This window comes from Palaemon carinicauda, chromosome 19 (assembly GCF_036898095.1).
Source record: "Palaemon carinicauda isolate YSFRI2023 chromosome 19, ASM3689809v2, whole genome shotgun sequence".
NCBI classification, from domain to species: domain Eukaryota; kingdom Metazoa; phylum Arthropoda; class Malacostraca; order Decapoda; family Palaemonidae; genus Palaemon; species Palaemon carinicauda.
The window spans coordinates 20,405,371-20,418,457 of record NC_090743.1 but is presented as its reverse complement, the minus strand read 5'-3'; the positions used below and the strand labels follow the sequence as shown (position 1 = coordinate 20,418,457).

The following is a 13,087-nucleotide window of genomic DNA, read 5'->3' as shown; positions in this document are numbered from 1 at the left end:
CTCGTGACCAAAGTGAGGTTTTGACTTCTTGACCAAATGAGGAGGTCCCTTGCGATCTCGTATAGGCTCCTCGAATGGGTCCCTCCTTGCTTGGAGATGTAAGCCAAGGCTGTGGTGTTGTCTGAGTTCACCTCCACCACTTTGCCTAGCAGGAGGGACTTGAAGTTCAGCAGGGCTAAATGAACTGCTAGTAGCTCCTTGCAGTTGATGTGGAGCGTTCCCTGTTCCTCGTTCCACGTTCCCGAGCATTCCCGTCCGTTCAAGGTCGCACCCCAGCCCGAGTCCGATGCATCTGAGAAGAGATGAAGATTGGGGGTCTGAATAGCCAACGATAGGCCCTCCCTGAGAAGGAGATTGTTCTTCCACCACAAGAGAGTGGTCTTCATCTCTTTGGTGACTGGGATAGAGACTGCTTCGAGAGTCAAACCCTTGTCCCAATGAGCTGCAAGATGGAATTGAAGAGGGCGGAGGTGGAGTCTCCCTAGCTCGACGAACAGGGCCAGTGATGAAAGGGTCCCTGTGAGACTCATCCACTGTCTCACCGAGCAACTGCTCCTCTTCAGCATGCTCATGATGCAATCTAGGGCTTGGCTTATCCTGGGGGCCGATGGAAAAGCCCGAAAATCCTGACTCCGAATCTCCATTCCCAGGTACACAATGGATTGGGAGGGAATGAGCTGAGACTTTTCTATGTTGACTAACAGACCCAGTTCTCTGATTAAGTCCAAAGTCCAGTTGAGACTCTCCAGACAGCGACGACTCGTGGAGGCTCTCAACAGCCAGTCGTCTAAGTAGAGGGAGGCTCTGATGTCCGATAAGTGGAGGAATTTTGCTATATTCCTCATCAGATGCGTGAACACCATAGGAGCTGTGCTTAGGCCAAAACACAGGGCTTGGAATTGGTAGACAACCTTTCCAAAAACGAATCTCAGGAAAGGTTGGGAGTCTGGATGAATAGGAACGTGAAAGTAGGCATCTTTCAAGTCCAACGAGACCATCCAGTCCTCCTGCCTGACCGCTGCTAGGACCGACTTCGTCGTCTCCATCGTGAACGTCTGCTTGGTGACATACGCATTGAGCGCGCTGACGTCCAGCACTGGTCTCCAACCTCCTGTTTTCTTGGCCACCAGAAAGAGACGGTTGTAGAAGCCCGGGGATTGATGGTCCCGGACTATAACCACTGCCTTCTTCTGCACAAGTAGCGACACCTCCTGGTGCAACGCTAGCCTCTTGTCCTCTTCTTTGTAGTTGGGAGAGAGGTTGATGGGAGATGTGGTCAGAGGGGGTTTGAGGCAGAATGGAATCCTGTAACCCTCCCTCAGCCAACTGACAGACTGGGCGTCTGCACCTCTCTTTTCCCAGGCTTGCCAGAAGCTCTTGAGTCTGGCTCCTACTGCTGTCTGGAGATGCGGAGAGTCAGTTTTTTCCTTTAGAGGCCTTGGAACCTTTCCTAGACTTGCTCCTGGAAGAGTCTGGACGGGAGCTTCCTCGGCTGGGGGCTCTACCACGAAAGGGCGGTATGAACCTCGTAGCAGGAGTATCAGCCACTGGGGTGCGATAAGTCCTGGGGACTGAGGTAGCAACCTTAGTCTTACGAGCCGATGAGGCTACAAGATCATGTGTGTCCTTTTGTATCAGGGCAGCAGACAAGTCCTTAACCAGCTCTTCGGGGAAGAGGAACTTCGAGAGCGGAGCGAAAAGGAGTTGAGACCTTTGACAAGGTGTAATGCTGGAGGAAAGGAAGGTACAAAGCTGTTCCCTTTTCTTAAGAACCCCTGATACAAACATCGACGCAAGCTCGCCAGATCCATCTCTAATGGCCTTATCCATGCAGGACATTAATAGCATGGCAGAATCCTTGTCCGCAGGGGAGGTCTTCTTGCTGAGGGCCCCCAGGCACCAGTCTAGGAAGTTGAACATCTCAAATGCTCTAAAAACACCCTTCAGGAAGTGATCAAGGTCTGAGAAGGTCCAGCAAACCTTAGAGCGCCTCATTGCAGTTCTACGAGGCGAGTCTACCAAACTTGAGAAGTCAGCCTGGGCAGAGGCAGGTACTCCCAAGCCTGGTTCCTCTCCTGTGGCATACCAAACGCCCGCTTTAGAAGTGAGCTTAGTCGGAGGAAACATGAACGAAGTCTTGCCAAGGTGTTGCTTAGTCTGCAACCACTCCCCTAAGATCCTTAACGCTCTCTTAGAGGACCTTGCTAGGACTAGCTTAGTATAGGTAGACTTAGCTGGCTGCATGCCCAGCGAAAACTCAGATGGTGGAGAGCGGGGAATAGCAGAGACAAAGTGGTCTGGGTATACCTCCCTAAACAGAGCCAAGACCTTACGAAAGTCAATAGAAGGCGGAGAAGACTTGGATTCATCCACGTCTGATGAGGGATCCAGGTGTGCCGCCTCATCATCAGACGCCTCATCACCAGAGTGTAGCGAAGAGATCGGAAAGGTATGCTGAACAGCAGAGTCAGAACGAGCTGGAACAACAATATTAGTGGTTTCCTCTTCAAGAATCTGTTGAGGGAACACCTGAGGCTCAGACTGCAAAGGCTGAACAAAAGAAGAAGCAGAAGGTAGGCGCATGGGTGGAGGAGGCTGACTCCTGGCATGAGTGGCTGAACTCAAGGGTTACGCTTGCTGAGTGGTTGGCGGAAGCGGAGTAGCAAGTTCCTGTTCCTGCGGTGTGAGCGGAGAGCGATGAGGTAGAGGCTGCGCAGAACGTAGTAAATGTCTCGCGAGTTGAGGCTCCTGAGGCGCAAGGCTAAGGTGTTGTGGTGCTTGCCTTGCGGAGGGTTGAGCTCGCTGCAGCGAGAGCTGAGGAGACTGACTCATGGATGGGAGAGGTTGTTGTACCTCAACCGAGTGTTGCATCACTGGTGGAGCAGCAAGTGGAAGCGGAGGAAGAGAGGTATAAGCCTCCTGATCCCATTGCTGAGGTTGCCTTAAGGAAGGCGGAGGCTGTACACCACTGGGAACAGTAAACTCAGAACGTGGCTCAACATCGTACGCCTGGCAGGCGGTACTGCGGTCAGGCGGAGCGAGCGCAGGCGGAGCGAGTGCAGGCGGAGGCGGAGGCGCAACCTTCTCAGCCCGACACTCACGCATCAAGACCGAAAGCTGTGCCTGCATGGACTGCAGTAGAGTCAACTTGGGGTCGGCAGACACTACGGTCTGCTGAGGCAAAGCCTTAACAGCAGAGATCTGTTGCGGCAGAACCTTACTCCTCTTGGGCGGAGTGCAGTCGACTGATGACTGCGGCGAGTCAGAGCTGAGCCAATGACTGCAGCCCGGTTGAGCACTCGCGGACTGGACTCTGCGTTTGAGTGGTCTAGAGACCTGAGTCCAGCGTTTCTTCCCTGACAATTGATCAGCGGACGAGTAAAAGACGGGCTCAATCGTCTGCAGGTGGGAGTGACGGTCTCTGGAAGACACGCCCGCAACCACCGAGGATACTTCTGTGCGCCGATCAAGGCCTGCCGAACCCTTTTGCCCTTCGACATTGCTTCTCCCCTGGGCTTGGGAGCTTGCAAGAGGTCCCGGACTGGGAGGACGACTGGCACGCACAGAAGTATCCTCACGCACCACACTGACACTGACACTAGCACTTGGCACTGCACTGACACTAGCACTCGTCACAGCACTGGCACTAATACCACCCACTGCACTCTTGACCTTAAGTTCCTTGACTTCGGCCATAAGAGACTTATGATCGCTAACCACTGACTCTACTTTATCGCCTAAGGCCTGAATAGCACGCAAAACAACAGACATATCAGGCTGAGGGCAAATAGTAGGTTCGGGGGTAGCCACTACAGGGGTAGGAAAAGGTAGGGGATCATGAGGTGAGGAAAAAAGTGAAGAGTGAGAAGAACTCCTCCTAACTCTGCCTCTCTCTAACTTAGTTGAATACTTCAAAAGACGGACAAAATCAAGTTCCGAAAGTCCGGCGCATTCCTCACATCGATTTTCTAACTGACAGGGCCTATCCCTACAGTCAGAACAAGCGGTGTGAGGATCTACCGAGGCCTTCGGAATACGCCTATTACAAGACCTACATCGCCTATGGGTGGGGGCTTGTGAAATGTCAGACATCTTGAATCCAAAGAGTTAGCCAAGTGGGGTTTCAAAATCAAGCAAAAGATCGTTAACCGTTAATCAGGACTATATAAAAGCTATCTAAGCTAATATAAGGTTTCCAGTAAAGCGACAGCCGAAATCAAAGAGAAATACTTCACCAAAAGCCGTGAAAATACTCCAAGAACATAAGCGTATCCCAGAACGTCTTGCCGGAAGCACGACAGAGGAAAAATTGAGGAGGTGTCAACAAGAAGTACTATAGTACCTGGCCACAGGTGGCGCTGGTAAGTACACCCCCTTCTAGTATTGTGATAGCTGGCGTATCCCTCCATAGAATTCTGTCGGGCAACGGAGTTGACAGCTACATGATTATCGGGTAAGTTTAATATTGAAAATTTATCTTTTATCAACCCTCTCAAGTTTATTGACTGCCATTTGAGTTTAGTTACAGTGTTCGACTGCCAGCTTAGGTCTGATTCTAAAAGGGGACTAGTTTGCTTAACCCATTAGGAGTTAATGTCCGGATACTTTTTTGGGAAGATCGTAGGGGAAGTGAAGTAGTGATCTGTTTAAAGATGAAATGAAAGGACTATTCAGTTAGAAGGTGCCCAGGGTAGATACAAAAGTTATTAAGGTACTTGAGGTAAACCTATTTGAAACTGAAGGCAGACCAGCGTAGACTTGAACCACATCTTGGTTGACAAGAAAAAAAAAAAAAAAAAGTAACAAGATAGCAGAGCTAATCCAAATTTAAATTTTAGCAAGACTGGATTCCTGTTTTGGTTAAAAGAATAGGCATTTTTAAATAGCTTCTAGTCTTGCTGATGGTCATATGTTGAAAAGCACTTTTAATATTTTCTCTTAGGCAGAGGGCTAATCTGATTAGCAGATCGAATTAAGGTGGAAAGGAACAAAAAGTATTGACAGTTCGGTCTAGCATACACACATTTGTAGAATATTAATACTGGTAAATCAAATTCATTTTAGGTGGACAATTAAGATACTGTATCAACATAATGTCTAGAGAAAAGTAGAAACCAACGGCACTAACTGTATGCTTTTAATGGACGATACCCGAGCTGAAATCAAACAAATTGTCATTTGGCAGAGACAAACCTGAAATGCACGGCCACGTTGATAGCTTGTGAACCTTTTATCCTCATATTAAGAAAAAAAAAAAGCATTGGCTACTCTTACAAGTACTGTACTATACTGCTTTAATGATAAGTGGAATGCATCAAGAAAATTTAGCACTTTACAGACATGCCCAAAAACTGTTACATACTAGAAGTACAGTTTTAGTCTTTTTACTATCCACTACTATAGTAGAATAGATTTTAAATGTTCTTTATATTTTTCATAGCAATAAAAACTTCGTTTTAATATCAGTGTGTTCCCCCTGAAGAATACTTCTATATGAAAGGATAAAAATTTGGGTTATCATCATCATCATCATCTCTTACACCTATAGACACAAAGGGCCTCAGTTAAATGTTGCCAGTCAACTTTATTTTGAGCTTTTAATTCGGTACTTCTCCATTAAAAAATTCAAATTTTTTCCATTTTTCTTAATAGAAAAATTTAGGTTAACGCATGAAAAAATTAATTTAATAATTATTTTCTATTATTCCTGGCTATTCAAACCTGATTCTTTAAAATATGAATACAGTTTGCTCTGGCATAAATACTGTACTTGTATATTAAAGAACCAAGGTTGTATTATATTAAAGGATGAAGGTTTGTATTCACATTCAAACATTACTTATTTTTACTTTCAGGCTTATAAATAGTTTCCTATTTATACGATTGACATTTCAAAATGTTAAGCAAAGCAGGTCCAGCACTTACCATGTTTCTCTCTGTTATAATATCCTTTCCAGAATCTACAAGGAACACTTCTATCAAGTGACCAAAGCATCCAGTAACCAGACCCCTATGCCAAAATTGGTCTGCTTCATCTAAAACAGATACTGCATCTCCTTTCGTAAAGAATTTTCTGTTTATAGTCCTCTGTTTTCCCTCGTTGGCCTCCTTCAAAATTCTCCTTATATCCTTTAAAGGATAAGTGAAGAAAAAAGTTAATGTTAGGGTTCCTGAAAGTCACTTGCAAAGTTGCAGAAAGGGGTACCAGTTTCAAATGCTAAAATTCTAATATCTACTATAGCTAAATGCTTTGCAAAAACTACACTTTTTTACTGGAACTACTAATAATATATGACAATACAATATCTGTTCAATATTTTTTTTTTCTTTTTAAGTTGAATGCTCTGTTGCATAAGATTTTTCATAATTCTGACCAGCCTTTACATTTGCATGTTCCCAAACTGAACCATCCAGTATGTAGTACAGTACTAGTTATGCAGTTAATTCTAACAGTCTTTGTTCCCCCATCATAAGGCACATTACTACACGGTATTCAAGAAATTTTGCTCCAATTGTGATTAGATAGTGGAATGATTTTTCTAGTCCATTGGTCGAATTAGTGGAACTTCAAAAGTTCAAACTTGTTGCAAATAGTCATCCATTGAACTGGTTGATACAAGTCTTGTTTCATAGTTTATATATGACTGTTCTATTTAATGTAGTTACTACAGTACTAATATTTTTTTTCTTTTATTATTTTTCACTTATAGTTTGTTATTTTTCTATTTCCTTTCTGCACTTGGCTGCTTTCCATGTGTATCAATGCATAAGGCATGGATTTGATATGTATAGGAGCTACAACAGGTTCAGGCTGTATTGACCCTATCACGACACCTCCAATGCTGAACTCTTCTTCTAACTGAAGACATATCACCCCCTGAGGGGCCATTACTAACACAAAAATCAATTATCTGACACTTATTTATGCCAGCATCTATCTTTTCAACATTGTAGCCTTGAAGTAAGGAACGACTGTTAGTACTACTAATTTTAGGTGAGAATTCTACCTTAACTTCGAAGTTAAATACAGTTAATTACATTCTGAATGAATAATTGACTTAATTTTAGCACTAAGTAATAGTGTTTATCCATACTTCACTTTTTCTGTTGCCTACTATATTTTGATAATGAATGTTCACTCATGTATAACCTCAGTTGGGTTACGTAGCATGTGTTGAATTATTCATATTCTTGAAGCTGGTAAATTTGTATTCATATGTATACTGTAAAAGCTTGTATATGTTTGAGTGTTTATAATTTTCTCAAAGAACAGAGAAATTTTGATGAAAATTTTTAATATAACTCATATTTGTAAATTGAGTACTGGAATTGACAAAGTGAATATCCCATATTCAGTATATTCCTGAGGCTCTAGTCTGTAATATCACATACAGTACAGTATTTCTTTTTAAGGAAACTTGTACCATAAGGTTTGTGGAGTATTCTGGCACAGTAGGTATTGTATAATTATACATTCATGAGATTATATTCAATATATTCACAAACTAGTTTCTATTAAAGTGTACAGTATTATAATGGTTACAATTTACAGTTTTGTGCATAAAGCTACAAATATCTTTTACTGTGCTACTTATGATGATAGTGAAAGTATTTACATAAAAATGTGTTAAGTGGCTTTCTCTTTCCCTAAAATAGATGTTTTGCACTAGGAGGGGATACATCTCCCTATATGGCTTGGGTGTCCTTCCCCCTCTCCATCTAATCCTTAGGGATGGGTAACTGGGCAGTTGGGAGGGTTACTCAACTAAAGAGCTATATTTGTGGGTCATATCGAGTTACCTTCTCCTACCCACTGACTTTTCAGTGGAAGTAGACTACTCACGGGTAATTAGGAGGAAAGATTAATTCCTCATTGCCTTGTGGATTGCCCTTTTCCCTACTCTCTGACATGTTGGAGAGTTCTCAATTACCCTCTTGGGTAGTTATGAATGGCATTTTGAGTGATCTTTTGGGCTAGAATTGGTCACAATTATATAAGTGTTGATACTGTTGTTCCTTTTAATGAGAACCTAGTCAACATAATTGATAGGCGAATCTCTTCAATGATGATGGTAGATGTGCCCATTTGGAGAAGCAGGAGGCCTATCATCTTTGGAATGGCATCAGGTTAGATTTGACTTGGAATAACTATACTCGGCTTAGAGCTTTTGCTCAGAGTTTATGCTTCAAATGAAAAGGAATACAATTTAACCATAAGAGAAACCCTTTCTGTTACAGCTCAGGAACATAAGTGGTGGGCTACCCTTAAATCTGCGCTCTTTGGTGTAGATGCAACAGTTCCTCCTGTATTTAAACCACATGGCTCAGTCATTCACTGTCCAAAGGAAAAGGCAACTCTTTTGGCTGATGTGTTTAACAGTAAGCAGAGTAATGAGAAACTTTATCTTCCTCATTCCCATTTTCCTGAGGCTAAACTAACTAGTTTAGCTTTTCAATCTCATGAAATCAAAGCTCTTTTGAGGGACCTTGATGCTAATGGAGGTGTAGACTCAAATGGTATTTTTCCTTTGTTTTTTATAAAGACTGCAGATTTCTTAGCTCCAAAGTTATCTTATTTTGTGCAAGTTAGCAAGAGGAGCAGCTTTTAGCACTTGTTGGAGAATCAGTAATGTTACTTCATTATGTAAATGTGTTTGTGGTAGCTCAAGTCCAACTGATTACCACCCAATTTCCATAACTCCCATATCATCTAAAAAAAATTTTGTCTACTGGCAAAATATTTAAATAGATTTGCGGAAGGTAATCATCTGTTCCCTAGTTTGCAATTTGGCTTTTGTAAAGGCCTTGGACTATGTGATGCCCTTCTTACAATCAACAATAGTATACAGAAATCCCTTGATTGCGGTCAGGAAGTTCGCACGATTGGCTTTGATTTTAGTGTTGCCTTTGACCGTTTTAATCATGAGGTCCTTGTTTTCAAACTTGAACATTTGGGAGTGGGTGGGTCTTTTCTTAGGATCATAATTGAATTTCTAAGTAATAGGTTGAAAAGCGTTGTTGTTAATGGGCACCATAGTGAGTATAGAAATGTAATATCTAGTGTTCTTGAGGGTAGTGTTCTTGGCCCATTACTTTTCATACTACAGTATATACACATGACATGTGGTTTGGCTTAGAAAACAAGCTTGTTGCATATGCAGATGATGATCCTACTCATTGCATCAATTCCATCTCCTGAATGTAGATCTGGCTTGCTAAATCCCTTAATAGAGATCTTGCTAAAATTAGTGGATCGTATAAATTATGGGGCATTTAGTTGAATCCTAACAAAACTCATAAGTATGATTGTAAGTAGGTCAAGGACAATTGCTCCTCAACATCCCAATCTCAGCATTGATTGTGTTTCTTTAACTCGACATGACTCTAAGATTTTAGGTACGATTCTCTGTAACAAATTTACTTTTGAGAAACACATTAGGTCTGTGTCCTCTTCAATTGCACAAAAAAATTGGCTTATTGAGTCCTAAGATTTTCGGTGATCAGTCTACTTTATTCTGAAGTTTTTTAATTCTTTCATTCTACCTTGTTTCAAGTATTGTTCTCCTGTCTGGTCTTCGGCTGCTGATTCTCATCTTAATTTGTTGGACAGGGATGTATGGGCTATTAAATTTCTAATTCATGATCTAGATGTTAATCTCTGACACCGTCGTTCAATTAGTTTATGCATGTTGCATAGGATTTTTCATAATTCTGACCATCCTTTACATTCAGATCTTCCTGGACAGTACCACCCTGTTCGTAATACTAGGTATGCAGTTAATTCTAATATTTAGGACTTCTCCATCATGATGCTCAATACTACACAGTAGCCTATTCTAAAAGTTTTACTCCAGCTATGACCATGTTGTGCAATGATCTTCCCAATTAGGCAAATGAATTAGTAGAACTTCAAAAGTTCAAACTTGCAGTAAAAGTTTTTATTTTGAACGGGCAGAAATGTCCCTTATTATAGTTTATATATGAAAGATGATTTAATGTTACTGTTCCTAGAATATTTTATTTTAATTGTTTATTACTTTTCATTTAGTTTATCAATTTCCTTATTTCCTTTCCCCATTATGCTATTTTTCTCTGTTGGAGCCCTTGGGCTTATAGCATCTTGCTTTTCCAACTAGAGTTGTAGCTTAGCAACTAATATGACAAATTTGGAAGTAATTTGTATTTTTCCTAACGATACAAACCTGTAGCTATTTACAGTATAAGGGTATTACTTTTGGCAAAGCTGAAAAGACGATCCATTAGACTTTAGCGGGATGTAGGGAGGTAGTTCGCTACCCCTCTCACTCGCACACCTATGACTATGTTTCACTTTGCTTGGAGGTAGAACTTTATGGGGGACTGGTTTGGCGGGCAAATCTGTATAGGTTTGTATCGTTAGGAAAAATACAAATTATTTCCAAATTTGTCGTTTGTTCCGCAACTGGAATACAAACTTACGTTATTTATAGGGGTTGACTCACCCCTTAGGAGGGTGGAAGTCCCTGCCAATTTGGTTTTTAGGCTTTGCCTGGGGAGTACTCATGTGTAGGTTAGTACACAAATAAGGAAACCCTAACACCTCACTAAACCTTGCTATACATGGTCTGCAGCCTACACAAGCTGTGTGTTGAGATACTAGCAGTGTGACTCAAGGTGTAAGGTATTCCGAGTCCATAGGAGTTAACCGAGTTCACCGAGACATTCCCAATACCACATCGCTAGGGTATGGGGATGTAACAATATTAACAATACCTGATTACACAAGGGAGGAATGATTCACCTGCAGTGGTTGAGGTCAGCTGTGTAGAGGACCCAGGATGCTGATTTCGCCAAGAGAGGGGGGGAATGAAGAAAAGAAATAGCCAGTCATTCCTTTTCATTCACTCAGACTAAAACTGGGTAACCAGTGCCCTCAACCTTGCTACATGTTTATTAAAGAGCTTGAGGTACTAAACCAGCTGTTGTGCAGCCACCACAGGACCGACAGAAAATGTATCGAGTCTCCTGTGGGTCACGTCTTGCAGGTAATGGGCAGTGATGGTCTTTTGACGCTTTCACATGCCTGCTTGCAGAACCTGCTTCACAGAGTAATTCTGTTTGAGGGCCAGGGACGTAGCTATGCCCCTTACATCATGCGCTCTTGGTCCATATGTTTGTGATCATCCTCTTAATTCTCCAAGTGTTGACGAAAAGCGAAGGCATTCAAGGAAGAGCTGCTGCTATTCTTTAGAGGTAGAGCCTCAAACTCCTCCTCCTTACTGGGTACAGTAACAGATGATCCGGATCGTTGGTTACAGAGTAGAGACTCGTTATTCGGAAGGAATCGAATCTAGGATCCTGTACCCCTGGATTTTGTGTCTTGGCAACAAACTCAGGGACGAAGCGAAACTTACCTCCCCCCATCCCCTTGAATGGGCGATGCCATACGAGAGACCATGAAGTTTGCCGACTCTTTTGGCCAAAGCCAAGCAAGTAGGAACATCGTCTTCCATGTGAGGCGGCGATATGTTGCCTGGCGAACACTCTTGTGAAGATCTGTGGTACTGGGGAAAGCCCGAAGAACAGCACCTTGAATCTAGTATTTCTTGTTGTCCAGACTGAATCTCAGATACTTCCTTGAAGACAGATGGATTGGGATCTAGAAGTATGCATCCTTTAGGTCCAATGTGCACATGAAGTCCTGTGGTATTACCACTTATCTGACGGTATCTGCTGTCTCCATGCTGAACGAAGTCTGTTTGACAAACTTGTTCAGCGCTGAAAGGTCGATGACTGGCCTCCAGCCTCCAGACGCCTTTTTCACAAGAAAGAGTCGACTGAAGAAGCCTAGGGAGTTGTCGAGACTCCCTGGGGAGCACCCTTTTCCAACATGGTCTGGACTTTGGCCTGAAAGGTCAGCCCCTCTGCCGATCCCATCGCAAAGGAGCTTTTCAACACTGGAGTTTTAATCAGTGGAGGGAGAGATGAAATGAAAGGAATGCAATACCCTGAATGAATCGCAGAGACTGTCCAGGGTTTGGCCCCGAGCTGCATCCACCTCTTCCAGCAGCAATGTAGGCATCCCCCCACTGGTGGACAAGCAGAGGGATCTCCTATCCTAGCGTTTGCAGCCACGGCACCAAATTTAGGTCGTTTCCCTCCACGGGAGGCGTTCCCTTTCCTGTCCTTGGCAGGAAAGGACTTTTTAGACTTGTCTTTTACCGCCGTTTTGCTCGAAGGTTTAGGTTGGCTGGTCTGCGGAGATGGTGGTCTGTAGGGCCCTATGGAGGAGGGAGTCCTGGTGGGACTTCCACCATCTCTCCGCAGCCTGTTCAAAGTCCCTTGGCTCAAACAACTAGGATCACTCTAGAGAGGAGTTCTGAAGCCTTGCAATCTCGACGTTAGGGACTTGGTGATGGAACCTCTCAGCTACTGAGTCTCTGCTCTTCAGGATAGTGTTGGCTCACAAGTTTACGACTTCATAAGCCAAGAACTCGATGGTACAGGTACCCAAGAGTAAGGTCTCCATCGCCTTCCTGTTACTTTCTTTGGAGAAATCCTCAGTCTGTACCAGGATCCCTAGGGATCCCCACCAGAGATCCAGCCACGAAGTAGCCTGCATGGCATACTTCTCTACCTTCTTGTTCAGGATCTCCGAGGCCGAGAAAGTGACCCGACGACCAGAAAGCCTCTCCAGCGGGACCCCCTTTGTCAGTTCCTCTAGCAAATGGTTGAGAGGAAGAGCCAGGCGGGGTTCGTCCAGGACCTCATAGTATCTCCTCTGCTGAACAACCAGAGGTGGGAGGAGCTGAGAGGATGAGCCCAATCGGAAAGTTGAGTGGCAACCTTATGTGGGGCACTCTTCAGTCCCTGAGACTAGGGCAAAGCTGCACTGGATTTTGGGGCTTCTGAGTGCCTAAGACACGATTCAAGACAGTGTCCTTGCCCTCTTGAGGAGACATCTCCCAGTCTGCCAACCCATTGAGGGCCCTCATACAAGCCAGAACTTGCCAAAAGATGTGCTCTTATTCCCTCTGATCTCCTTCAAATGTGGCACTGGCAGCATTAACTTTGTTGTCCACCGCCAAGATCTCGTCTTGGGGTGAGT

At 43.6% G+C, this 13,087-nt stretch overlaps 1 protein-coding gene and 1 pseudogene across 4 annotated transcripts in view; one reads left to right on the top strand and one right to left on the bottom strand.

Annotated features, from left to right (window-relative positions):
* LOC137658655 (uncharacterized) overlaps positions 1 to 13,087 on the top strand; it is a 422,221-nt pseudogene that overhangs the window by 160,563 nt on the left and 248,571 nt on the right.
* The window catches only part of LOC137658502 (tudor domain-containing 6-like), a 44,038-nt gene that overhangs the window by 12,491 nt on the left and 18,460 nt on the right, over positions 1 to 13,087 (bottom strand). For 3 of the 4 annotated variants that reach the window (XM_068393269.1, XM_068393271.1, XM_068393270.1), the window contains exon 3: positions 5,926 to 6,129. The exons of the other annotated variant lie outside the window; for it this stretch is intronic. In XM_068393269.1, the coding sequence (XP_068249370.1) occupies positions 5,926 to 6,129 (204 nt within the window). The remainder of the gene's footprint in view (positions 1 to 5,925; positions 6,130 to 13,087) is intronic. 4 annotated transcript variants of the gene reach the window in all.